Genomic DNA, 25,948 nt, shown 5'->3' on the forward strand with positions numbered 1-25,948 from the left:
ATAAAAGAAAGAAGATTATTAACTTTACCTTTTGGTCCAGGTGGGCCAGGTGGGCCTGGGGGTCCCTGTATGGTGACTCTTTCACCTGCCAGTTGCAGAAAGAGAGTCAGAGATTAAAAGGAATAAAGTATGTAGACAAAATCCTGGCTCCACTAAAATTTAGAATGAATAGAGCAGGATTTTGGCCTGATTTCAGCCCAGGGACGATGAATTCAAATGAGGAAAGGGGGCACAGACTAACCGTGGGAGGAGAATGCTGAAAGGCCAGGATCACCCGGTTCTCCTGCATGAGACACAGAAATGAAGGAGCACTCATACACCCAGACAAGCTACCCTGAAACCTACTGACATCTCCTTACCTGTGAATCCCCGTGGACCTCGTTCTCCTGTGAACAGGGAAGCAGAGGAGCAGTGTTAGGATTTGCTTTATTCTCATCAGAAACATCTCAGCCCACACTGCAGCATATCATCTTGGCCTTCAATTTGTAGGGGAAAAATGGGTAAAGGGAGCAGTTCCACATTTTCCTGACAGTTGATAGTTGAGCTACACTGCACAGGGCCACCCCCTTGCACTGACTTAGTTCACAGTGCATTTTTCAAAAAGGCTGTCCCCTTCAATGGCAAATCTGAAGTTCTGAATGTTCTTGAGTATAACAGGCTTGCAAAGTTGGGATCTGAATACAGCAACTGCCTTGACACTAGTACTGGAGGCTAACAAATTTCTTTGACAAAGACTGACTTGTTTTACAGCAGACAGGAGTCCTACTTAGTGACAACTGTGCTAGCTTTCTTACAGACAGAGAAAGGCAGGAACTTCTGCTCCTAAGCCCTTCCTTCTTTTCATTATAAGGTGCTGAGATCCCTCTAGCACTTTGGTGAGGCAGCACAACATACCCACCTTGGTCTCCCTTCGGGCCTGGTGGTCCTGGTGGACCTGGTGGGCCTGTGAAGAATGCTTCTGCAATTTAAACAAAGAGATTTCTTCATGACATCCAACAGAACATGAAACAAGGTTTCTCTGGCTCCACTTGGTCCTAGCCATTTATGTGCTCTCTGGAACCCCAACAGGACATTCCCAGTACCAGGTGACAGAATGAGTGGCAAGAACCTACCTGAGGTGGACATGGATGATCCTGGTCTCCCTGGTGGGCCTGGAGGTCCTGGCAATCCTTCTCCTAGGCAAAAGCGACACAGAAAGGCTTCAGGAAGGATCAGCCTCAGCAGTGTAAGAAAATGAACATAAGAGCTGCTACATCTCCAACCATGGCCTTAGCTTGAGTATTTCCCAGTGTAGGCCCTTATCACTGCTTCCTTCACACATCTATCCCTGGTAGTTACTTTTCACTATCATTAGCCACTGCAGCAGAAAAGGGCAGAGAAAATCCTTTCTTTGTGGTACTGGGTGCCTATCCCATCACACACCTACTTGCTCCCTTTTCCTACTACTAAGCAGAGAGCAAGGAATGGGGCTCTGTTCCTGTCACATGTCTTCCCACACTTTCCCTGTTCAGGCTGAGTTAGAGGATGGGGCATGGGGATATGTTCCTCATAATAAGAAACTCCCCATGTGTCAGCAGCTGAAAGTTAAGGCTGGACAAGTAAGAAGTAAATATGGAATTGAATGCAGTGATTTCCTTTGGCAACCTGAAAACTTTGAGTGTCTTCCCAAAGAGCAAGGCTTTTACTAATTAATACTCTGGCTAGAACCCTCTGCAAAAAGCAAACGTTCTTTGTTCAGCAGCATCTTGCTGCAGTGAAATGGTGTGGGTAGAAACCCACTGTGTGTCCAGCCCTAGGCCTTGGAAAAAACCTGCCACTTTCCAGTTGGGTTTCAGAGGAACAAGCTCTTACCTGGGGGACCACGAGGTCCAGGGGGTCCCTGCACAGATTCACCTGATGACAAATGAAACAGGGGTATTAGGGAACATTTACTCAGCAAACTGCATGGCCCAGAAATGTGCCATGTTGTGACAGCATTCCTTGCTTAGGGGCTTAGCTCTGTATGTTACACACCTGGTGGCCCAGGGGGACCTGGTGGTCCTGCTCGCCCTTGTAAATCTCCCAGCACTGTGCAAAAGAAAAACACAAACAAGGGAAAATTGTTGCTATGGAGCGACTGCTGCTATGGAAACTGTCAATATATTGCTGCTAGAAGCTCTCACAATTAAAGGTGGACTAAGATGGGACCTGAGTGACCTAAGACCAAGATGAAGCAGAGGAGGGAGAGGAGAGATGCGTTTGGTTAGGACATGAAGCGAAATACAGCTCTGAGTAGGATACTGGAAACAGGGAGGAGAGTAATGGTTGTTGAAAGAGGACTCAAAGGCTAAAGAAGGAGGGAAAGAACTTCAAGGAGAGGAATGATTCTTTAAAAGAGGTAAGTTTTGGGAGGAGAACATAACACAGACATTATTTAACAAGTAGCTGCACTGTGTTGTCTTGATTGTACTGTGTGATGTACCCCCACCTCCAAGCTGAGGCACAAACTCCAAGTTCAGTGATGCTGTGATCCAAGGTCCCTGAATGGGGAACCGGACATTACTGAAGCATGGTCTGAATCTACATGTCCCCATCTGGATGGTGATCAGGCAAGGATCATCTATAATTTTATGCCCTCTTCTACGTTGCTGCAAACTTGCAGAGGTCCCAGATCCTAGGAATAGCAACTCCAAGTGCATCACACATCTTTGTGTAATGCAAAACAGTGTTGCACAGAGCAGTTAACAGTGTTGCACTGTTTAGCAACACTTGGGATGTTGTTAAACCATTCTGTTCAGCTGCACTTATTTTCATCTTAAAATTTTAAAATTTTTACAAAACGTTAAATTTTTTAATCTTAAAATTTATTTGCTCCTGTGTGAATTTATCCTTTAATTTGAAGAGAGATTATTTCTGTTGCTTAGATTAACATGCCTTTTCAAACTGGTTCTTTTCTTACAGATGGATAGCTGGCATTGCAGACACACCACCACACACACATACTTGTTCCATGTCACATTGAGAAGAAAGAGTTAGGGGCATCTCCTGGTAGGTGTGAGCAGGGCTTGAAACTCTGACACATCTCCAGGCAAAGGAATGGAAAAGCAGGGCCACTTACTTTGAGATGCTAATGATGAGACTTCTGTTCTGATGGTTTCTATCACAGTTTCACCCGGGGATCCCTTCTCACCCCGTGGACCTTTTTCCAGGAAAAAAAAAAAAAAAAAAAAAAGCAACAGAGAAAGGGAGTTATGTAACTCAGAGAGGGTGACATTTTGTATCTACTCTGACAAGAGGTTCAGACTTTTCTTATGAGAACTGGGAGCATGAACTCAGTTCCCAGATCTGAGGGACACTGCATTCAAGTGTGGAAATTATGCCCAGTTTGCTCTAACAGGATCACAGAAAACCAGCTAAGAAAGGTTCTTAGGGGTCAGCTCTGTTCAGGCCCTTTCTAAGAGACGTCTGCCCAATTGGCAGTGCTTTCACAGTGACATTAATCCCAATTTGGCTCTAGTTTGTTCTCCTGTCTTTCAAAATGGCAGAAGGTATCCAGCTGGGCTATATCCCCTATCACAGAAAGGCAACTGCACTTGAGGAGTGCCTTAGAAATACCAGCCTTCAGGAAAAATAGCATAAGAAAAAACCAAAACCATTTGTAGCATCCACATTACACTGGCTCTTATCACCCTCTTACCACCCTCCTTCTTCCCCTGGGAAAACAAAAAATTATAAAAATTCTTTACTAGATTAATTAAGCCAAATAATGCAACAAAATTAACTGAAAGGAAGAAATCTGTGAACAAAAGGCAGAGGGAATGTGCCAAGGGCTTAGAGAATTAGAAACAAAGGAAAACTAATGAATTCCTTTCTCTTAAGAAGCATAATCAAAGCTGAAGGAAAATGGTACCTTGCTGTCCAGGGAGACCAGCTGGTCCAACAGGACCTAGTTTCAAAGGAAAAAACCCAAATTTCATTAGATTTCACTGGCTGTATTTTACAACAGCAGAAAATAATCAATAGGACTTTTATAAGAACTGAGATTATATAAAAAAAGTATTTTCTACACAAATAAATGGAATTGCTATGGGGTATGAATTAATCAATGCCCCATATATTACTTGAATTTCCATCCTGTGCCAATTAAAATGCTTGGTGCCTCTTGGACTGAGGAAATAACCAGAATGCCACTGACCACAACAGAAAAGGAATGCAAAGGGCCTAACCCTCCTCTCACATTCCATGCTGCAAACTGAGACTGTCTCTGCCAAACCAGCTCCAGGACCAGCTCCAGGCACAGAAGTGCCATGAGAATCAAGGGTCAAGAACTCTGCTGCCTGACACCAGCACGCTGGAGGGCAGTGTCTGACAGGGACAGAGGAGTCTGAGGCCCGAGCTCATGCACCGCCAGTGTGTGTGTGTGTGTGTGTGTGTGTGTGTGTGTGTGTGTAAGATTTACAGATGTTTGAGTGGGAGTTCTGCTGCCTTGAGCTCAAAGCTGAGACTGGAAAACAAACAATTCCTAATTCCAGCAACAGTGCTGGGAAAGGGATTAGACACAAGCCTGCCTTCCTGAGCAGTGAAAGAGCTTGATTCTAGTCCCTGGATTTGACCTATCACCACTTTGTACTCATCAGTACTCACCTGGAACACCTGGAGGACCAGTGGGGCCAGGTGGGCCTGGGGGCCCTGGTGGGCCTGGCAGAGTAATTGTTGATGAACCCTCTGAAAACCAAACATATAGATTTGCACACATCCAGTCAATGTGTAAAAATCTATGCCTAAAGAATACCACATCTATGGCATATATATTCTCCCAGCACAGGGAGCCCCAGTCTAGGTCTGACACACAGTTAAGATGAATTGAGCAGGTACAAAAAAACCCTAGAGAAAACCCTCCTAAATCAGAAGTGTGACCCCTCACAGCACTACATACCTGCACTTATGACTTTTCCTGGAGCTCCAGGTTCTCCTAGAAAAACACAGGTACAAAAGTTGAGCTTTTTTGGGGGGTCAGGCAAGAGCTATAATAAGCTCAATAACATTGTACTATTAAGCATGTAGTTTCTGTTCTTTCTGCCCTTCTCTTGTCTGAGAAGTTACAGTACTAGAAGGTCAGGGGGGAAGCAAGAGAGCTGTGCTAATCCAGAGAAGCCCTCTGGTCAGCTTTCCAAGCACTAAATCTGCCAGCATAGGCAATAGCTTGATTTATCCGAGGCAGGCACAGCTTTCACTGCAGTCACCAGGCATCTTATGCTCGGGGCAGAACCGGGCTTCAAAGGTTTGCTCAGAGGAGAGCTGTTATGCCAAGTCCCTCAGCAGATGTCCCCACTGCCCTCGGTGTATGCTCAGGGAAGCTTTGCCTACCGTGCTTCTTAAACCTTCCCAAAGCCACTAGATGCCACTGTTGATCCAGGGACTGGTCAGTGGAGCAGCTAATGCTTGCTAAAATGAAATCCTTAGAAAATGAGCATTCGGGAAGAAACAAAACTCACCTTTAGCCCCTGGTCGGCCTGGGTTGCCTGGAAGTCCTGATATGAGGTAGACAATTTAAAATAGTTAGTGCAAATATTGTTTGCTGTATGGTTTTCAGGTAGCCCAGCTGTTTCACTTGTGGGTTTATAGAAGAAGCTCCCTACTCAAGACCCCGGCGTTCAGCATTTATAAGCAGGTCCCTGAGGACTTTATAAACCAGTGGAAGAACAGACTGAGCTGGTTGTGTCCCTGGTCCCACTGCTCCCTGGATGATGACACTGCTTCACAGATTTATTTGTAGCTTCTTCTAGGTACTGCTACCTGTCCTGAGGCTCTTCAGTGAATTCCCTGTTGAACTGTCCCCCCCCAAACCAACTCTGCTTACAGATGTCACATCCTCTGTTTACATCTCTATTGCTACATCCTCTCCCTTCTGTTTCTGCTGCTGATTAGAAGGACTTTTCAGTGATGCACAGGGAACTGAAATGTTATGTTTTGGGGAAAGGCAAAATTTCAGCACTCAAAAGCCTAGTATTGCTCAAAAATCACACATCTTGCACAAAACCTGTCTCAAGGGCCAAAGGAGATGTGGAAACCTTGGGATATCACTTTGGAAACCCTGAGTACCACAGGAGGAAAATTACAAGGGTTTTTTGAACCCATATCAAAGTGTGTCACTGATACATTGGAATATGGTAGAAAAGCCTACCTGGTGGTCCTTGAGGTCCTGTAAGACCTGTCAGAAAAAGACAAAAACTCTTAAGATGTCTAAAAAATTTCATGTGGAAAAAGGATAGACAGGGAGAAAAAGATTCCATTTATGTGAAATTATAGCACACTATTCTCAAGTGGTGGAAACTGGCCTAGCAACTGGAATGCAAATCAGCTCACAGCAGCTGATGGTTGCACTGTGGGCAATTTTGGGATCATAAAGGGTCTAGATTCTTTATGTATTTTCCTTTCATCACCACCTTAAGAATACAGAGATCCTCTGCCAGACTTCAAATTAAGACTGGAAATTGACAAATACATCTGTGTTCCTGACTGAGCAAAAAGCATTTTTGTTCTCTCTGTGCTTTTACCTGGCTCTCCAGCATCTCCAGTGGGTCCTGGAGGGCCTCTGGCACCTGGCATTCCCATAAGACCTGGTTCACCTAGAGATATAATCATTAATGAGACAGAAGTCACTGACATACAATCTACCAATCCATTCAAGCTTGGCTGTCCTGCAGCACTTTCTGCCTATTGTATTCTTACAGCCAAGTGGCCATCTCCAGCATCAGTGTCTGGGAGGGGAACATTAATGACAGAAGAGTTCTGTAGAGAGGTAACTCTGTCTCAAGTTTACAGCTGCTCCATTATATGTCTCAGTTTCACGTTTCCATTCCAGAACACGAATCTGCTGCCATCTTTCTCCCACCCCTTTTACAAATCAACTCCTACCAAATCAGAAAGTACCTGCACTTCTGCCTCAAAGAAAGCCCTTACCTCTTTCACCTGGCTGTCCATCACGACCAGCTTGTCCTGTCCAAAGAAAGAGACTGTCAGGGACTTCTGAAACAGTACCACAGTTATTTTCTCTTCCTCCAAAGTGAGCACAGCCCTAACCCTAAGAGTGGCTCTTCATCACACTGCATCTGAAAGAAACCTTGGCTGCAGTTACTGAAGGTCCAGGAAGCACTCATTCAAAACTTAACTGTAGGGCATTTTTTCTGAGTGTACAGACTAATCACAGCTGTCTAAAGGAAAGACCCAGGATCACAACAAGCATGATTCCACTCCCGTGTTGTTTCTTTGTCTGTGCTCACAGAAACACAAAATCTGGGTGGCAATGACATTGCCACTGGTACCCACCTGCAGGTCCTTTAGCCCCTGGCTCTCCTGGAGGTCCAGGTATTCCTCTTGAGCCTTGTTCACCTGTAGCAAAATAGCACGAAAATGAATCAAACAACTCTTGGACAATTCTGTCAGCAATATTTGCTGCTTTGCAACTGAAAACCAGCATTGACAGGATGTTCAGGCCTCATGATTCACAACTGCCCCCAGGCATTAGAAGTGCTCAAGTGATGTGAATAATGGGCATGTGAGGGAGGATTTTACTAAAGCTAAATACAAAGATTGTTACCAAGATTACTGGAATTAATAATGGGATCTATTTGTTTATCATTTTGGTGCAAAAATAAAACTCCTATAACCAGTAACATCATTATAGTGTTTCAGAAAGCCAACTGGGATTGGCTGGGCTGTACTTTTATTAGGCTGGCTGTTACTCCAGTATTTCAATCCACTGACCTGTCATTCCACGAGAACCCTTCTCACCCTGATCACCTGTGGTAGAAAAAAGGGACACATTCTGTGAGATTCCTTCATTGTAAAATGCTTCCATCAGAGAAAATAAAGTCTGCTTTCTGACAGGAGCACAGAAGAAAAAGCCAAAGATGGATAAGGGTAAAACCCATGGACAGTATCCATATCTAAAGGAATCTAAAGAAAATAACCACAAAAGATACCTAATTGGTCAACATACCTTTGGGTCCAGGGGGTCCACTGGCTCCTTTTTCACCTGAAAGAGATATGGATGATTGAATAATAGTAGTAACAAATCATAAGGGAAAAGCATTTAATGCATCAAGGGAAATCATAAGGGAAACACAGATTCTCTGTAACCAGACAAATGCAAACTGGAAAGTCTTTTCATTTATTGCAGCTCCATCCACCCAACTGTTTTTCCTCTCTTAGACTGCTCTATTATTTCTATATCTCCTGCACTTCTCAGTATTTTCTAGCAATCACTGGCTAAGTTTTGGGTTGCCTCCCTTTTCTTCAGTCTTATGCTTTTCTTTGCCCATAGAATCAAAATGTGACATGGTCAGACCACGTCTGCTGCTCAGAGCAGTGCTAGAAAGGCGCTTCAGGTAGTGCTGCTTTAATTTCCAGAGGGAAGAGAAAGTTACCTTTAGCACCTGGGAGTCCTGCTTCACCTCTAAATCCTTGTAGGCCAGGAGGACCTGCAGAAAAATGAGATGGGGGTTTTCATTCATCCCACTCACCACAATGCACCACCGAAGCAGAAAATCTATGAGAAGCTGTCACTCTGTTTTTGTTCTCCCCAGTCTCTAGATGCCACAGCAAAGGAATACAGCACTCACCTGGAGGACCTTGTGGGCCTGGAGAACCCATCAGACCTGTAAGGAACATGGATTTTCATTTAGTAACACCACAATTAGAAAATGATCAAATTGCTTTCAGTTTGCCCAACAGCATCCAAAACCCAACAGCTATTTAATGGATTGGAATTTCCCCAGCCACTAGAAGAATTTGTATTACTGGCACCCTCAAAACCAGGACAACAAATTTAGAGAACTTAGTCCTTGTGACATTGAGGAAATGTTTTCCACTTCAGTAAAGAGACCCAAGCCATCCATCTCGGCTGAGATGCTGGGATTTGTGCTTCAGACCATTAGTTCACTATTCTGGTTACTGCAGAGCAACACAAGTGAAATGGGACAGCTGAGCTGCCCATTTACTCCTAAACTCTCTGCTAGGTGTTCTCTCTCCACCTTCACATTTACCTTTTAGGCCAGTAGAACCTGGGGGTCCAGGTGGCCCTGGAGGACCTGGCTCACCAATAGCACCTGCAAAATAAGAGCATGAATAGACATGGTAGAACACAGACATGATCCCATTTTCCCGTTATTCCATCTACTGTTGTTCTTTCTCTGGCAAGTGTCATGAATAATCTGCTCATCAGTTCAGAACACCCAAATAGATGCACTGTCCAAGGAAAGAATATGAGCTCACTGGGCTTTAGCAAGATGAATCCCCCAGCTTTGATGATCTGGATAACAGATAAAGAAGATAACCTTGATAGTGAAGTGATTTTGGTTCTGTCAGACGCAAACTTGACTGTAAGATCTGGGAAACCAAAGCAATCCTTGTTTACCCATTATAAGTCTGGCAAAAAAAAATCCTTTAGGCCATATTAACCTGTGCTGGGAAATGTCTAGATATGAAATTTGGATTTGAATAGTGAAATCAAATTTTATCACTGAGGTGTTCTATTAATCAGGACCAAACTCTTGCTTTTGTCCTTCTCTGTCTTATCCAACAACAAGACACTTGGTTCTTACCTCTGTCTCCTTTTTCTCCAAATCCAGGTGGTCCTGGCTCCCCTCGAGGCCCTGGGAGCCCTTCTCTACCTCTTTGTCCCATGGGACCTTCCATGCCAGGCTCACCTACAGGAAACAAACACCTTGTAAAACCAGGAGTCTGTGGGAGGGAGGCCTTGGGCAGAAGGATCCATGGCTGGCTCCACTGGGGAAGGCAATGATCACACCAGCCAGGTGTCTGTATTCCCATGCCACGTGTCAGTCAGTTGTGAATGACTGACAGAGTGACAGAGATGTCACAGAAGTGACAGAGATGCTCACCCATGCTTCCCTTCTGTCCTTTTGGTCCTTCTGGTCCTGCATGCCCAATTGGACCAGGAATGCCTGGAAAGAAAAGACAGTAAGTGTTCAGAGTTCTTAACTATGTACCATAAAAGAATAACATGCAACTTAGGGGAACCTCAAGTCTGGAGAGATTAATTGTATGGGGTAAAAAATATATTACTCATAAGGTGGGTACTTGCTCTCTCTAGAAGAACACAATACCTACAGATGCACAAGAAAGCTGAACCAAGTATTTATGCAGCTGTAGGACTCTCAGTGCTAGACTAGAATCTTCAAAAACCCAAATTCAGCATGTTCAACTAAGGGGAAGTCTGGCCAAGGCTTTGCTTGTAACCAAGTCTCTGAGCTACCTCTGTGTCTGTAGCTCAGCACCAAGGTATTAATCAAGTGACTTAATCTATGCTAAATATTGACTCTACAAAGAACCCCCTTGAGCTAAGTTCAAGGAATTTTGTATGAAAGTGCAGAATTTGTTTTTGCCCACGATAATGTAAATAAATGTCCTCCCTCAAAGAGGAATTGAACTATAGCCCACCTGGGACACCAGGAAGTCCTCGATCACCTGTAGACAGAAACAAAAAGACAGTCAGTGGGGAATAAGTCTTCTCTTTTTGTCACTTTGGCTAACCCTTACCCTGATAAAAAGAAGTTTATGTTCCTGGAATATTTACAAGTTCTAGTGTCTCCAGCAATTGTTTCCCTTGTATTTATGCAAATAATTGAATCATTCACACCATGCAAAACCCTCTGGGCACTGAAGCACACTGATTAAACCACGTAGAGCCTGGCTTCAGGAATTACTTTCATCCAGGCAAAAGGAGCTTCTAGATCCAAAGCGAGATCTGTTACCTCTTCTAACACAAACTCTAAAATTTTCTTTGGCCAAAAAACAGGAGAAAAACCCCAACCTTCACAAAAATATCTGAATGAACAGATAACTAGCAACAACTTCTCCAAATTCTGCAGTAACAAAAAACCATTTGCTAGCCAGGCCCTATGACAGGCTGCCAATCTACCTGAGAAAGCAGGTAACTCCAGACTCACCTTTGGGACCTTGAATTCCCATGTCACCTGAGAAAAGAGGAAAAAAAAAAGTTGAATCAAGAGACATCCTATGATTACTCATTCATTTTGTCTTCTAGTTGCTTCCCCACTTGTAATTAAATATAAAGGAGTTATGGCCAAACAGGACACTTCACAATTCAATAGTACAGGATCAGACACAGTCTGGCCTTTCACACTGGCACAATACAAGACTGGGCCTCCTGTATTGTTCTGTGTGGGATCAGGGTCTCTACAGTTTACATGGCAAACTGGCAGGAGCAGGACAGTGACTGTCCCCCTGCACTCAGCACTGGGGAGGCTGCACCTTGACTGCTGTGTCCAGTTCTGGCCCCTCACGTCTTGAGGTACTGAAGTGAGTCCAGAGAAGGGCAACAGAGCTGGTGAAGGGTCTGGAACACAAATCCTGTGAGGAGTGGCTGAGGGAGCTGGGGGCGTTTAGTCTTGAACAGAGAAGGCTCAGGGGGCACCTTATTGCTCTCTGCAACTGCCTGAAAGGAGGATAGTGAGCTGGGGGTCAGCCACTTCTCCCAAGTAAAAAGCAATAGGACAAGAAGAAATGGCCTCAAGCTGCACCAGGGAGGTTTAGATTAGACATTAGGAAAAATTTCTTGACCAAAAATGTTATGGAGAATTGGAACAGGCTGCCCAGCAGAAGAGGTTAAGTTACTGTCCCTGGAGGTACTGAAAAGACACATAGATGTGGCCCATAGGGAGGAGGTTTAGTGATGGACATGGACAGTGTTACATTTATGGTTGGACTCCATAATCTTCAAGGTCTTTTTTAACATAAACAATTCTGATTCTTTTTGTTCAAGTATAAACCATCTTCATCTTTCTCACTGCTAATTGTCCCTTGAAGCAACAACCACCACAAAACTGTGCATTGTCAGAGCCAAGGAATTGGACAGGGGAAGAGAAGGACTACATGGCTGTACCTTTCTCACCACGTTCTCCTCTCTCCCCTCGGAAGTAGCCTGTAACAGGAAGTGAAGGGGCTGTTAAGAGTTCATTATACAGCAGAGTAGCTACATTTCAAGAACAAGAATACATCTATTTGGATTTGAGGCTACAGCCAGCACAGTATGGTTTCTAAGTTTCCTCAGTAAATTTGTTTTCACAAATACATGAAATTTCTAAAGATGGGAGAATATTGGCTGCTCTGTTGTCCATCTCTTTCCATCACATGCTAAACAGAAGTAAATTACCTTTCCCTTGCTAACAAAAGTAGCATGAGAAATAAGGTATGAGTTCAATTTTTGACTCTGCTCACCTCGTTCTATTTCCTTATTCAGTCTGCTCTTCACCATCAACCAGACTGACTCTTCATTTTCATATGGGAAGGTCAAGGAGGGTGAGTTTGCGTGAAGAAAGTCTACTCTTGAAACATCCTTTTCTATTTTTGAATTCCCTTGGTTAATTGCCAGGAGGCCACCATTGATTTTTTCCAGGTCTTCCACACGAGATTTCAGCTTTCTCACTTCTTCAGCTGGAAGGTTAAAGGAAAATGCTAGGGAACATGCTGCCAGATATGCATGCCTGAAATATCTCTTGTTTCACAGGAACATGGCAACACTGTGTCACGTAGCTATGGCCATTGAGTTTTGCAGAATCCTTTGTATCTTTTTTTTCCCCAGAAGGGATATCTGGAATTTAAATGACAGCTTTGGAATCTGTCAGTCTTGGAGCAGTAGACCTCAGATCACAGGAGCTTTCCTATCCTACTCACCTAAGACTATATAACTCCCCAACAAAGACCGTATTCCTTATCTGTTCTTTCTGTCCACTTGTAATATCTCAGTGGCAAGTCACCATCAAGCTGAATGTTTTACTCAGTTCTCTGGCTTGGTATCTCTGGTGCTTGGGCTTGTTCCCAGCTTAAACCCTTTGTCATTCTATACCATTCAACATTTTTTTCCCTCAGTTATTTCTTACCCAGAGCAATGAGTCCAAAAAGCAATCCAAGGAGAAACAACCAGGCTAGAAGCAAACCCAGGAGCCACTTCCACCAGCTACAGCAGGAACCACAGGGACACCAGGATGGTGCTGATCCAATTGCACCTCCTGCATCACCACTTCGTATTTCTGGAAGAGGGAAGGGAGAATCTCCTGGTTAATGAAGAGTTCCCTGACTTCAGAGTTAAGAATCTCTTACAATAAGGACATCAAGGCCTGATCCATTACACAAAGGGCTATGGAAAAAATCTTCATGCCACTCTGTGCACATGGTGAATGCAATTCTAGTCCCTGTGGAAGCTGGGAACAGTATTTCCAAAGGGAATTCAAACAGGACAAAACCACTCAGTGCATTTTAAAATAACAGCTGGAAAACATGATCACACAGGGGTAAAATTTTTGTACAGATCTGAGCCATAAATGACAGAAATAGCCAGCATGGTCTGTCAGAGCCCTCTCTTCCCGATAAATCTGTCCCAGTTGCAGGATGCAGCTGGACTGTCAGCTATCTGATTTTCTCTAGTCATGCAAAAATAATCCAACAGTCCACTTATCTACAACCAAATCACTGGTACCAATTTCTCTGGCAGCCTCCTGAACCTTCCCTCCCTCTGGTTCAATGCTCAGAGACTCCTCATATCCCTCAAGAAGAATTGTTTTTTTGTGTATTGTGCTTTGGCGCTTCTTCCAATGGAAGCCTGAATGGCATCACTTACCTGCATAAGTTTCTTTGTCCCGTTTTGGCATGGATTTCAGCCCTCCTGTTTTAACAACAGTAAAAGAGGTTTTACCAGTCTTTCTGTGCATGACAAAATTTAGAGTGTGGGCTTGAAAGGGAAAGGTAGTAATAGAGGTAGAAGGAGAAAGTTGTGTTGCATTTCCACAAGAACAAATTCTTACCATTTGCATCTGATTTTAGGCCAGTATCTGTAGCATAAGAGGAGGAAAATCCCTGCTTCTCTTTCTTCAAGGTGTCTTCTGCAAAAGATCCTGAACAGGAACCAAATATAATCAGCAACATTACACCAGAAGTTAAACCAGGCCAATCTTCTTTCATTTGTAAGACACAATAGCTCTGCCTGTCTAAACCAGATCTCGTTTTTTTTTTTCTCTCAAAGCTCCTGAGCTTTGTGAAATATCCTGAGGTGCACTCTGGAGCTTCAAATGCAAAAGTCAGACCCAGGTTTCAGCTGGCATGGTTAAAAGCTGCCTGCCTATCAGAGGTTCTTGTATCATGTACAAGTTAAGTGTAGTGCCCTAAACATTGAACTTCCCTTATGATCAGTCTCCATTTCTCTGCCCTCAGCATAACCACATGTCCTGAAAGAGAGGTGTTACCTCCACTAAGCCCAGTGTTAGAAGCACTAAAGACTTTGCCAGTGTCCTTTGTCATGACCAAGAGCTCCATCTCCTTTGCAGGTGCCTTCTCCTTCTCTAGCAGCACGAACTTGCAGTCTTTGTGCAGAACGTCGTCTCCCTGGGAGCTCAAAACAGTTCCTCCTGCAATATTTGTAAAAGATGGTAAAGAAGAGATGAGTGTGGGCCATTGAGCCCATAACTACAAGCAACATCACTTTTGTTCATAAAAACAGGTGGTCACATTGTGATTGGGGTTGCCACTTCAAAAAGAGCCCTGTAAGATACTGGTCACTAAAGGTAACAGGAGGCCTGTGCATGTCATTAGGTTTCTTTGGAGATGTGCATTTCACTAGCAGGGGCCCTGCTGCCAGAAATGGGGAACATCTGGAATTCAATCATATGTAGAAGTGATTTGCTCGATGAGCTCAGAATGGTATTATTCCATTACTCTAGCAGAACCTGAAATAAACCTTTATTAGAAATGTTATCATAACTTCTGTGGTCTTTACATCTATTTTTAAGCCTTGTCTTTGGGAGTCCTTAGATTACAAGGCAAACTTGGCTTTCTTTACATGCAGAGAAAAATAAGTGTAATTTATAACTCTCAGAGTTGCAGAAAAGAGCTGGAAAGGACAAATCCTGACTGTTCAAGGATAAAGTGCTTCTCTCATTTAAAAAACATATTCTGATCATGTATAAGTCAATTCGTTCATTTTTGAGTGGTTAAAGCTGGGACAACTCAAAAATTATTTTTAAGAGCAACATTGCAAATGTTTTGGCTTCAAATAAAGTACAATTTCACATGTGTGCTCTTCTATCCAGCTTCCTTCCTGCTGAGTAGAAATAGCTCAGAATTAAACAATCCAAATTATTGCAGAGAACTGAATCAGACCAGTTCATTTGCTCATTCTTGGATTCTGACTCTCTTTTCAGAAAGGTACTGGTAGGACACTTGGCTAGTGACAAGTTATGCACCTGAGTGTCACTCAGCTATGCTGAGTCTCTAACTCATTTTTATGATATGCTTGTAGGAGGCCATGCCTAAACACCTGTGAATGACACACTCACCTGCTGAGGCAGACACACCAGCACTTGCCATGGTGTTGCTCTGAGAATTGTTCTTCATCCCATATGCTGCAAAAAAGAAATTCAACAATGACAGAGATGAAGGATAACAAGGGATCTACACACACCAAAACATTTCAAAAATATTTGCTCATTCAGTGTTCCTAGGACAACTCAAACAACCAAGGGTTTCCCCAGCAAGCAAATTTCTAGTGCATCAGCACTGGGAGCTGTTCCTGCACATGCACAGCAGAGGAAATGTTCTTCAATATCTCTTCATACCACACTGTGCCACACAAGAAGAAGGTGATGAGGGGGCCTCTGTCAAGATGAACCTTCTAGTCACTACAGAAAAGGTAGGAGAAGGAAGCACATATTGGTGACCCTCACACCTTCTCTAGGCTTACTTTGTTGCTGACCTGTGGAGGCTGCTGTAACATTCTGAGTTGCAGAGGAAGAGCTTGGAGACAGGTTGTTTTGAACTCCAAATACTGCAAAGAAAAGCATTGCAATGAGGGTTATATGAGTCCTGCAGTGCAGGTGGCATTCTGGCTAAAACCCAAACAAAACCAGTGACACAAAAATAATGACCTCTCCCAAAAAATTTCACTAGCTTTCTGGAGGCACCACAGGCCTTACAAAATGTTTTGTAACTTAGTTCACCTTGCTGTATTGTTATTGTTGGCAAGGAAAATAATGGTGACCATTTAAAAACATCATCTTGAGTTACATTGTGAGGTCTCATGGCTGCATGGACATTTCTGCAGGTGGGGCAAAGAGCTGCTGACACTCAGATGAGGAATAGGAGAGAAACTGGTATATTGGTATTATTTCACTGTAGTTGTCTGCCAGAAATGCAGTGCTGCCAAAGTGTGAAGGGAAGAAAAATCTGACCTGTAGAGGAAGAACTCAGGCCTGCATTCAGAGTATGATTGCTGGGAGCCAGGTTATTTGGAACACCAAAAACTGCAAAAAGAAGAAGTGAAATGTTATTACTCCTCTCAAATCATAAATCTAGCACTTAAAGGTCAATGGCACAGTCCCAGAAATTAAGAGTCAACTTGTAAATGCAACTAATGATAATGCACAATAATTGCACAGAGGAAAAATCTTGACAATAAACCACCCTTTTACTGAACTGACAAAGGCAAAAAAATCCTACCTCAGAAAAGACAACATCATACAACAGTGAGAGAAAGTAAAGCTTTAAATAGTATTCCATCATAAAGCTTACTGGATTTTTTTCTCTGCAACTGGGGAATGCAGAGTCCCTGGCATTTAGAAATGGGCCTCAGCAGGTGTAAGAACACACAAAACTTACTTATATAATATTTTTAGTATATGAGTCATTCTTACAATGGGCAAGGATAATCCAATATTAGTTTGAGTCTAAACCAGTTTTTATAGGGAATGTGAGCTTGACCTCTTTGATAAAGATGTCATCAAAATTTAATGACAGTCAGAGAGTCAGGACAATAAATCCTCACAAAGAAGGATTTTAAGATACATTCAGTGTAGAAGCAGAGAGCATAAAATTACAGAAAACTACAGAAAATTCAAGAATATCCCTTGCCATTTTGGTTATTCCATCATTTTAGTTCGTGCTGTGCAAAAAAACCCCTGCTTTTGACCCAGTTTCAGGATAGTTCCATCCTTCAAACCTGGGCAATCCAGGAAGCATACCTGATCCTGTAGAGTGAGACATGGCATTGATCAAGGAAGAGCTGTTATGGTATCCACCAAGGGAAGACCCAGCAGGCAGAGTGGAGGACCACATGTATGAAGGGAGCGCAGTATTCAGTATGGTTGTGTCATATGTCCCTGACACTGCAAAAACCAAGCAGACAGAAGTGATTTCCAATGAGGCCAGGCCTGTGGCTTAGCATGCACTGCAGGATTATAGGGCAGACAATTTACATTACCCATGTAGAGTCAACCCAATGACTCCAGGTTAGCATGGCATAACTGACCTCAAATGTCCCCATGACCTGATAGCATGACCATTCACAAACACCTTGAAGAGATCTCATTGCTCATAGGTGTTATGATACCAGAATAAACCACCCCAGTCTGCCGTTCCACTAATAAATCACCCTGGGCCATGGGATGTATGGCTTTTGCTTCCCACATATGTCTCTAATTGGTTAACTAGTGTACTGGACTAAAATTCTGGTTTAGACAGGATTGGAGCTCTGAGTACAATAAAATATATTGTTTTTAGATATTGATGGAAGACAATGGAGTCAATGTCAACACTACTTCCTCAAGCCCTGTCGTGAGGTGTATAAATAACTAAAAAAGGTTGTTTTAAGTACCACTTCAGTTATAGAATCAAAGAATTATAGATTCACAGAATGGTTTGGGATTAAAGGAACCTCAAAGATCATCTAGTTCCAACCTCCTGCTATAGGTAGGGACACCTTGCACTAGACCAAGTTGCCGAAAGTCTCATCCACTCTGGCCTGGAACACTTCCAGGATGGGCCATCCACAACTTCTCTAGGCAACCTGTGCCAGTGCCTCACCACTCTCAAAGTAAAGAATTTCTTCCTAACCTCTGATCAAAACTTGCCCTCTTTTCAGTTTGAAGTCATTCCCCCTTGTCTTCTCATACAGTTCCTGATGAGTTGTTATGAAATAGAATGACTAATAAATCACACACTAAAGTTCTATCTCTCTGTCTCACTTGGAGATAAGAGATCAAACCAGACACATTTGCTTAGAGCTCTTATCTCTGCTAGAAACACTTCTGAATTTAAACTGGTGGCAGAAAGAATGGACTCATGGACTCATTTATTTGGAAATTAGACTAGTCACTAGAAAGATACCCAAGATGGCTCTTGTTACAGCAACACCTGGACAGTCTTTCAGCATTATGACCCTTTTTCTGTACAGGAACAGCATGTATTCTTATCCGGATGTTCTTAACAACTGAGTACTTTTTATGGCAAACGCTGTTTGGAATGACTGCAACGTTGCTAATGCCAAGTACCTGATTGAGAGCTCTCAGTGACCATCTTTGTCTCCACCACAGCCTTTTTCGGTATCGGGAGTGTACCGGATGATGACCGAGTAGGGCTGCAGCTGGCAGATCGACTTCCTTTCAGCAACCGTTTCACATCATCCAACTCCGTCCCTAGCAGGAAAAGCAAATGTCCAGAGTCACCCAAAAGCCAGTGTTTACTGATCTGTAATCTTGCTCTGGATCTCAATAATTCCTTGGAATTTATCTGCATGTCTATGAAGTTATTACTTTCTGGGGGTGCCACTTAATGACAAAGCTCCAGAGGATGTTTCTGGGATTAAGTACCATTTTACATATTTTCAAGAGCACCACCTAACCCACAGCATGCTTCCTTGTCCAGAAAAGGGGCTCAAATTAAGGTTATTAACAGAAAAAGACATAAACCTAGCAGCAACACCCTCTACCTTATCCCTGATACCCCTGGAATAACTTACATCTGCCAGAGGGAGATGCGCTCTGCAGTCGGACTCGTATTTCACTCTCTGGGAAGATAAAAAGCAGATCATGAATATGGAAAGAGATTCATTTGTGCCCTGGGCTGGGAAAGAAACTTTATGCTGAAGTGAATTCCTTCCTTCTTGCTGTCTGTGTTCCACCTTACTGTCTGACTGCTTAATTGGAGCAGTACTTATAGCCCATGTGAGTTGGTAGCAAGTGGGCTTGGGTGACTTTTTGTTTTGGGGTCACATTTTGTTATTTAAATTCCAGGGAATTATATTTCACTCATTGATGGCCTCTGCTGAAATCAGTAATGCTGCTACTGTACAGAAGGTCTAATTATGCAGTCCTCACTCATCACAAATATTATTTTTATTGTCCTTCTGATTAAAAAAATTAGAAAGCCAAAAGAAGTTTACTAAATACACAAATTCCCTAGTACTTCTAGGGTACAACTGATATCTCTACAGTGGCCTGTATGATTCAGTCTCTTGCTAGTTACTGACTTATCTTTTGGCTCACTGAATGTAACCAGTCCAGTTTTCAGCCAACATATGCACCAGGTACTCAATGTTATTACCTTACTTTACTGGACCTTTACTGTCCAGCACAAGAAACTACAAAGTTAATGTGATTTGGCTGGGGTAAGCCATTAAACTTGCCTCCCACAAGCAAAGTGGCCAGCCAGAACATGTGATACATGCTCCTCATGATGAAATCCGACAGTGCATACACTAGAAAAGAAATACTATCTTGGCATTCATGTGGAGAAGATGATGGATTGGAATTATTTTCTGAAGTAATATGAGAAGCTGGACTTGAGTCTCTGGTGTCTACTTTATTATGCCTTGCCTAGTTCTGCTGGGAGCTCAGGTATGTAGTGTGCTAGAGGAGACTGTGATGATCTGAGGCAGAATAATTGGGGATGTGACACTCTCCAGGAGGACTGTGCAAGACCATGCTGTGATTTATACCCACTGCTAAAATTAACTTGAATAAAGTGACATTATAGTTTCCTCTTCAAGCAACTGGAAACAGATACTACATTCTTGGAGACCAAGATAATCCTTCTTTCCCCAACACTGTTAATAAATTATTAGAAGAGCTGAATGATTTAAACAATGCAGAGCTTTATAGTGAGCTGGCTGCAGACCACAGTAAGTCTGCAATTTCCTCACCATCTCTTTACTATCAGCATGAGATTATTTCAGGGTATGGCTTTATGGTTTGCAAGACAGATCACAGTAGGAGAAGCATGAATACAATTACTGTAAATATGTCAGAGGCTGGTCCCAGAGCATGGATGGACTAAGGTTATTGTAGTGAAGAAACAAGATGGAAGACTATGTTCTCAGACATCCAGGTTTCGAAGACACAGTCGGAACTACCATGACATTCACTAAGGTCAATTTTTACACCAAGCTTGTTTAAACAACTGCTTACAGATTCATGGTTCACATCTGAAGTGGTGCAGATCCATGTAACTCATCTGACTGCTCTACACTTAAACTGGTGGATTCCAGCTAAAGAATAGGTCTATTTAACACACCTGAATTATGCTGAACTGAATAAAAGGAGGTTCCTCAAAGAACAGCGTCACTTACCTCGGCTTTGGCTTCTCCCTCTCGTAGAGGCAGATGCTGTGAAGAGCAATAAGAGAAAGCTGCATTAGTCTTACCTCCTGTGACACCTCTGAAAGTCAGCACACTGATCTTACTCAGGGTGCTTATATTCAGACAGTAACTTTTCTTGGAGCACAGCTGGGAGAATAGAACCATTAAGAGATTTTATCAGGCCCTCTTTAGACCACAAGGTATTTTAAAGAATCAGCAGCACCTTTAGCCTTTTTGGACCAGATGCTGTTTCTTTTTATACAGAGAAATGTTATTTGTAGATGGTGCTGTCCAATTTCAAATGGCCAAAAGGAAGTTAAGAGGCCTACTGGCCCCACTGACCAATGATGGATATTGTGAAACCCCACCTCCTCTGTGAGCCAAAAGGTAACCTGATCATAATGTTTCACCATCTTCACTGAGTAAAATCAGCAGCTCAGACTTTGGACAGGGCAATGCCTGCTGACAATGTTTAGTGTAAATATATCACTTGATAGCCACTTCATTTTTCCATATATACTTGATGAAGTCTAGAAATGAGCTACTAGAAAAGTAATCCAGCAATGACTCAAAATCCTAAGAGTGTGGATTTTCTTGCTTGCAGCTGTTCTCCAAGCTATTCTGGAAGGGTGAAGGGAATGCTATGAAGTATCCCACATCTGTCTTCTCCTGTCCATGTCCTATATCATACAGGGACCATCACAAAAGCAGCTGAGAGTAGCAGATACACAGTATCCACCCTCTGTTTGAATATGATCAGCTAGAGACCTGGCTTTCAGCTGTTAATGTAAATCCCCCCTCTGAAGGAGCTTCATGATGGCCCAATACAGAGGTGGCATAGGTAGAGCAGGACACAACAATGTGCAAAAAGCCCTTATGGTCATCAATTCACAAGACCTTGCCATAATGTACAGAGGAGCAGCTCTAAAAAGGACGTACCAAAATCTTTTCTGGGAAACTCAGGAGAAGAGTTGGCACTGGAGCTCCCTGTAAAGAACAGAAAGATGTTCATTAATACTTTGTCCAAGACCATTAAAAGCTTTCACATGTCTTCCTGGCAACTATTTAATTTCAGTGGGGAGAAAACATTTCCATTTTTAAAAAAGAGCTATTCAGGCTTCACATGAAAGAGCTGCTAATGTCTTTCAACAAGTATATGCCACAACTCCTTTTAGGAATGAGCATTACTCTTAGGATAAATAGGACTTAATCACTACATTGTGTCCCTGATGGTTTATTTCCTAGGAAAACCACAATGGAATTGGGGACAGTTTTGCACTAATGTGACCTCAGAGTGCACTGCACATTGCCTCCACTGCACATTGCCTCCCTTCTGTGGCATGTTCTGTGATACCTTCATATGTTGCATGGCGGTTGACATAGGTTTTTCTTTCAAATGTTGAGCCAGGTGATTTGGTGAGAGTAGAGCTGGGAGACTGTGCTTGTCTGTAGCTGGAGGACGATGATGTTGAATTCAATCTACCACTTCCACCTATGGCCAAAACAAAACACCCTCAGCAAATGGAAGAGAAGTCCTGGCAGTGCACTCTGGATGCCCTGGGTGCTTTATGTTACTATCTTCTGAGCTGGAAAAATTTTCACTGGTGTTTCACAACTAGAGATGGACATAAAGCAGCTATGCAGACTCCCACTTAGTCCGTTTTCTGGAGAAGTGATTGAGGTGTGTGTCAGGGCCAAGACAGCCTGGACATTATTAGTACCTGTTATATGTAGACAGAAGAAACAATTTCTCTCCAAATTCACATCAGTGCTGTGGAGAAGGAACTGAGAACAGCCATAATTACTGTATTCATACTCCTGCACTAAATCTAATGCTGGAGTATGATCAGGGTGCAGCACAAAGGGAGCTCTGTGATAAGCTACAACCTATCTATGCTGATCAGCAGGATCAAACTGGATATTGTTTATCCATACCTACAAAAAGTGTGTCTTTTTGATCTCAACAGTGTTTTCATGCCAACCTCCCCTCTAAAAGGACCTGTTTTGTTCTGAAACTTTTCCATTTAATTCAGCAGAAAGAACTACTGTGCCAAGTGGGCCTCTGTTAGAGGCATTCTGCAAGAAAATGGGAAAGAAGAGACTACAGAATGCTCTGTGAAACCTCAAGAACTCAGTATCTCTGAAGTTCAGGTTCTTTTCTATTTTTCCACATACTGAAAAAAGGAAGATGGTAACCCTGCATGGTCCTCTGAGTTTGCAGGACTGGGTTCAGTTCTCACACTGGTGTCAGTCCAGACAATTAGACCACATCTGCACTGGAGTTACTTCACATGTGCCCTGAGGCAAAGTGATTCCACACTCTGGCCTTTAGCTGGCATGCAGGTGTCTGTCAGATCTCTTTGGTATGGCTAACCCTTCCCCTTGAGCTTCCAAAGTGCATTCACTCCCTTTGGTTTGTCAGCTCCCTTGGAGCACAGGGAATGTTTTTCAGAAGGAGAGCTGTACAGTCAGTCAGTCTCACTGGGGACAGAGAAGTGTGCCAGGTATCTGGCTAGGAAGCTTAGTCCTTAGAAGCCTTTGCTATGACAATCTAACAGCTGGGCAAAGAATGCTGTTAAAGAAAAATCCTGGTTTTATGGAGTAGGCAGCACACACTGATATAGCACATCCAGAAAATGTGGCAAAGTGTTCAAAGGGCTAAAGCCATGGGCACACAAACATAAGAAAACATTTTCTAGGAATTTATTTAATAATATTCTACCCTCAGAAAGATACAAAAATGGTCAGAAGGACTGTGATTTGGAAAAACTGAAAGAAGAGAAATTCAGTTTCTGAATGATATCTTAAAATAGTAGGAATGACATTTTTTGTTGTTGTTCTCCTGAAATTAAGTTTTCCCTGTGGAAAATGGGATTTTGCCATTTACTCACACATTCTCAAACCCAACTTTAGGGAAGGAATATCTTTGCTCTGTGTATGCATTTGGCACTTCTACTTTCATAAATCCTGCTTTCCTTACCCCTGGCTCACCCTAGTTCCCTGCCTTGAATTTCTCCTCAGCCCATTTCTGCTGCCTTTGCTCTCTGTTTCCTACTGGGCAATGCTTTCCTTCCTTACTTGAGGTGACATAGCTGCTTCCATGGGTGTACGACCGCTTTTCCACTCCACTCCCTCCAGTGTGGGATGATGTTTTGAGCCCACTGCTGCTCCCTCCTTCTGAAAGAGATGAGCACAAAATGAGACATTTTTTACAGGCAGGAGATAGGAAGAGCAAGGAAACACCAAGAGAAGGCAGGAGGGACCCAAAGTTGTCCACACACTGAATTACAAGTACAGCTTCATATCTGGTGAGAGATCAGAGGTACAGAGAAGTGTCTTGGCAGAGCAGACAAGCATTCACACTCCACAGCCAGCAGGTTTGTAGTCAAGTTTTATTTCATACACAGACTGAGGCGTACTCCTGTTAACCCTTATCATAAATGAGATTATAATGTAATTCCTTGCCAACTCAGCTGCAGCAAACTAATCAAGGATATGGTGAGATAAATAGTGTGGAGGATTCTTCTTTATTTGGAGCTTGTACTTCTCTGCAGAGGTAGAAATGTGCTGTGACCCCTGATATTACTGAAAAGATTCACTCACTGTTGTCAATTTGGTAAGATGACAGGGAAATAATACACTGCAGCCCCAGCAGTGGAACCTGCAGACTCATCACTTTTGGTCCTTGTTCCCAACAGACAATCACCACTGGAGAGGCTATATCTGGACTTAAATCTTTGCAGAGTCCGGTCTTCTAGTCTTAGTAGAGCATGTGGCTTTGTTTCTGACAATACCCTGACAGGTCCTCAGATACTACTCCTCTCCAGTAACAAGAATTTTGGGAGAAAAGCATTTCTGAAAATTGCTTTCCTCTGGGTGCAGATCTTTATGCACTGAGATCTGCTGCACCCAGGGATTTATGGAAATAATGGAAAGAATGCAGACAAATAAATAGCATGGAGAGGCACAGAACACCAAGCAGAAGCAATTCAATGACTGAGAATTACTTACTGGGTGGCAAGGATGTGAGTCTTGTGGTTACAGTCTCTGTAATAACTGAGGAAAGAAAAGGTGCAGAATTAATAGCATGTTAATATAACCAAAGTGGATCAATGTTCTACCTATTCTCCATGCAAAACTATGACTTGTTCAAAGATTGACTCATTTAAATAGAAGTCCCTTTAGACAAAACTGTAGCTGCAGGCTCATTATCACACAATGCTGTGTTTCTTTGCTGGTCTTTCTAGCTCTGAATAAGAACATTACTTCCATGAAAGATTTTTTTTCTGTACAAAATCCCTGTAAAATTTCTGGGCACTTCTGAACCACAGCCATTGCTGTAACAGCAAAGCCCATGGTCAGACCCCTCAGTAACTTTCTACTAGTTAATTCTCATAAGGTCAGTAGAAAATTAACCAATTTTACACAAAGCCACCAGACAATTTCTAGGCCACTCAGGGCATTGATACCAGAAGTAGGAGCAGCATCCCAATGCCTGCATTACTGGTTAGAAATGCTACCAGAGGGCAATAATCTGGTTAAACAACCAGGTCATGATACACATCTCTAAATATCTGATCTTGGCCCATTCTATTTGTTGTTCTGACTTCAACACAGAGACCAGGGCCAGGAGCAGAATTTAGTTCTGGATCTCTGGCTAGCATTTAATCACTTACAGAAATGACCATCCACTTCTGGGATTTTTGGGTGTGCTATAAAAATTAAAAATCTCCTCCTTACGTCTTTCAGTAACTTCTGATCCATCTTGCCTCGTTTTCTTTGTTACAGAATCCATACCATTGCCACCTGCAAGGAAAACAGAGGGACTGCACTCAGAGCTCTGTGAAGAGTAAGAAATGACAACAGCTCCCCACAAATGCCACCACTTTGCTCACTTTGGATGGGGACTAGACTGCCTGGAAGATGTGCCTGGGAGTTTACAGAGCCCTTCCAGAGCCATGTGATTACTACAGATGGGCTGCCACCTACAACACTGGATGCTGCACAAGGCAGCAGAGCTGAAACACCCAGAGGGGCTGTAAAGCCAACAGGTGAGATAGAGGCAGTTAAAGCAAATCCACTCAGTGATGGAGTTTAGACCTGGATCTATATCCAGACTACACTATATTATGGTCTCCAGCTGTGCCCCTATAAAGGTTTCATGAAAACCAGTGGTTCAAAACACTACTCCTACACATCTGTTCTGGGCAAGACTCAACAGCGCAGGATTAACTGAGCAGGCAAAGCTGCAGGAGTAAGCTACCTGCACCCTGTCAGTACTGCCAGAAAAACCTCAGCACATATACTGCTGTTCTGCTACCAGTAATAGTGCATTCTCAGGGTACACTGATGCTAAAGCCACAGCACTAACTCTAGCAAAGCAGAAAAAACACCAGAGGTACGTTTGAACTAGCTATTTTTGGCAGCAAGGAACTTAAGGTAGGAAGTGCTTTATCTTGTTTTACAGGTAGTGCAGCAACAGTTTGGAGACCCTGTCTGTGGCTTTGGAATTTTATCTACTTT

At 42.9% G+C, this 25,948-nt stretch overlaps 1 protein-coding gene across 1 annotated transcript in view; it reads right to left on the bottom strand.

Moving 5' to 3' along the window:
• Nucleotides 1–25,948, bottom strand: part of COL17A1 (collagen type XVII alpha 1 chain) — a 58,285-nt gene that overhangs the window by 9,626 nt on the left and 22,711 nt on the right. Inside the window, exons 2-44 of the mRNA XM_039709322.1 lie at nucleotides 25,166–25,231; nucleotides 24,437–24,481; nucleotides 23,504–23,602; nucleotides 21,780–21,917; nucleotides 21,365–21,412; nucleotides 20,417–20,452; nucleotides 18,809–18,856; nucleotides 18,342–18,485; nucleotides 17,034–17,177; nucleotides 16,245–16,316; nucleotides 15,770–15,841; nucleotides 15,354–15,419; nucleotides 14,265–14,426; nucleotides 13,827–13,916; nucleotides 13,643–13,687; nucleotides 12,906–13,055; nucleotides 12,244–12,459; nucleotides 11,909–11,947; nucleotides 10,953–10,979; nucleotides 10,444–10,470; nucleotides 9,885–9,947; nucleotides 9,574–9,689; nucleotides 9,027–9,075; nucleotides 8,604–8,639; nucleotides 8,409–8,462; nucleotides 7,982–8,017; nucleotides 7,747–7,782; nucleotides 7,309–7,371; nucleotides 6,943–6,978; nucleotides 6,537–6,608; nucleotides 6,164–6,190; nucleotides 5,475–5,510; nucleotides 4,916–4,951; nucleotides 4,624–4,704; nucleotides 3,890–3,925; nucleotides 3,098–3,178; nucleotides 2,014–2,067; nucleotides 1,852–1,893; nucleotides 1,113–1,169; nucleotides 899–958; nucleotides 360–386; nucleotides 242–283; nucleotides 29–85 (exon numbers count right to left, since the gene is read on the bottom strand). Coding sequence (XP_039565256.1) covers nucleotides 29–85; nucleotides 242–283; nucleotides 360–386; nucleotides 899–958; nucleotides 1,113–1,169; nucleotides 1,852–1,893; nucleotides 2,014–2,067; nucleotides 3,098–3,178; nucleotides 3,890–3,925; nucleotides 4,624–4,704; nucleotides 4,916–4,951; nucleotides 5,475–5,510; nucleotides 6,164–6,190; nucleotides 6,537–6,608; nucleotides 6,943–6,978; nucleotides 7,309–7,371; nucleotides 7,747–7,782; nucleotides 7,982–8,017; nucleotides 8,409–8,462; nucleotides 8,604–8,639; nucleotides 9,027–9,075; nucleotides 9,574–9,689; nucleotides 9,885–9,947; nucleotides 10,444–10,470; nucleotides 10,953–10,979; nucleotides 11,909–11,947; nucleotides 12,244–12,459; nucleotides 12,906–13,055; nucleotides 13,643–13,687; nucleotides 13,827–13,916; nucleotides 14,265–14,426; nucleotides 15,354–15,419; nucleotides 15,770–15,841; nucleotides 16,245–16,316; nucleotides 17,034–17,177; nucleotides 18,342–18,485; nucleotides 18,809–18,856; nucleotides 20,417–20,452; nucleotides 21,365–21,412; nucleotides 21,780–21,917; nucleotides 23,504–23,602; nucleotides 24,437–24,481; nucleotides 25,166–25,220 — 2,920 coding nt within the window. The 5' untranslated portion in view covers nucleotides 25,221–25,231. The remainder of the gene's footprint in view (nucleotides 1–28; nucleotides 86–241; nucleotides 284–359; nucleotides 387–898; nucleotides 959–1,112; nucleotides 1,170–1,851; nucleotides 1,894–2,013; nucleotides 2,068–3,097; nucleotides 3,179–3,889; nucleotides 3,926–4,623; nucleotides 4,705–4,915; nucleotides 4,952–5,474; nucleotides 5,511–6,163; nucleotides 6,191–6,536; nucleotides 6,609–6,942; nucleotides 6,979–7,308; nucleotides 7,372–7,746; nucleotides 7,783–7,981; nucleotides 8,018–8,408; nucleotides 8,463–8,603; nucleotides 8,640–9,026; nucleotides 9,076–9,573; nucleotides 9,690–9,884; nucleotides 9,948–10,443; nucleotides 10,471–10,952; nucleotides 10,980–11,908; nucleotides 11,948–12,243; nucleotides 12,460–12,905; nucleotides 13,056–13,642; nucleotides 13,688–13,826; nucleotides 13,917–14,264; nucleotides 14,427–15,353; nucleotides 15,420–15,769; nucleotides 15,842–16,244; nucleotides 16,317–17,033; nucleotides 17,178–18,341; nucleotides 18,486–18,808; nucleotides 18,857–20,416; nucleotides 20,453–21,364; nucleotides 21,413–21,779; nucleotides 21,918–23,503; nucleotides 23,603–24,436; nucleotides 24,482–25,165; nucleotides 25,232–25,948) is intronic.

Source organism: Passer montanus, unplaced genomic scaffold, assembly GCF_014805655.1.
Source record: "Passer montanus isolate IOZ18808 unplaced genomic scaffold, ASM1480565v1 scaffold21, whole genome shotgun sequence".
In the NCBI taxonomy this organism is placed as follows: Eukaryota; Metazoa; Chordata; class Aves; order Passeriformes; family Passeridae; genus Passer; species Passer montanus.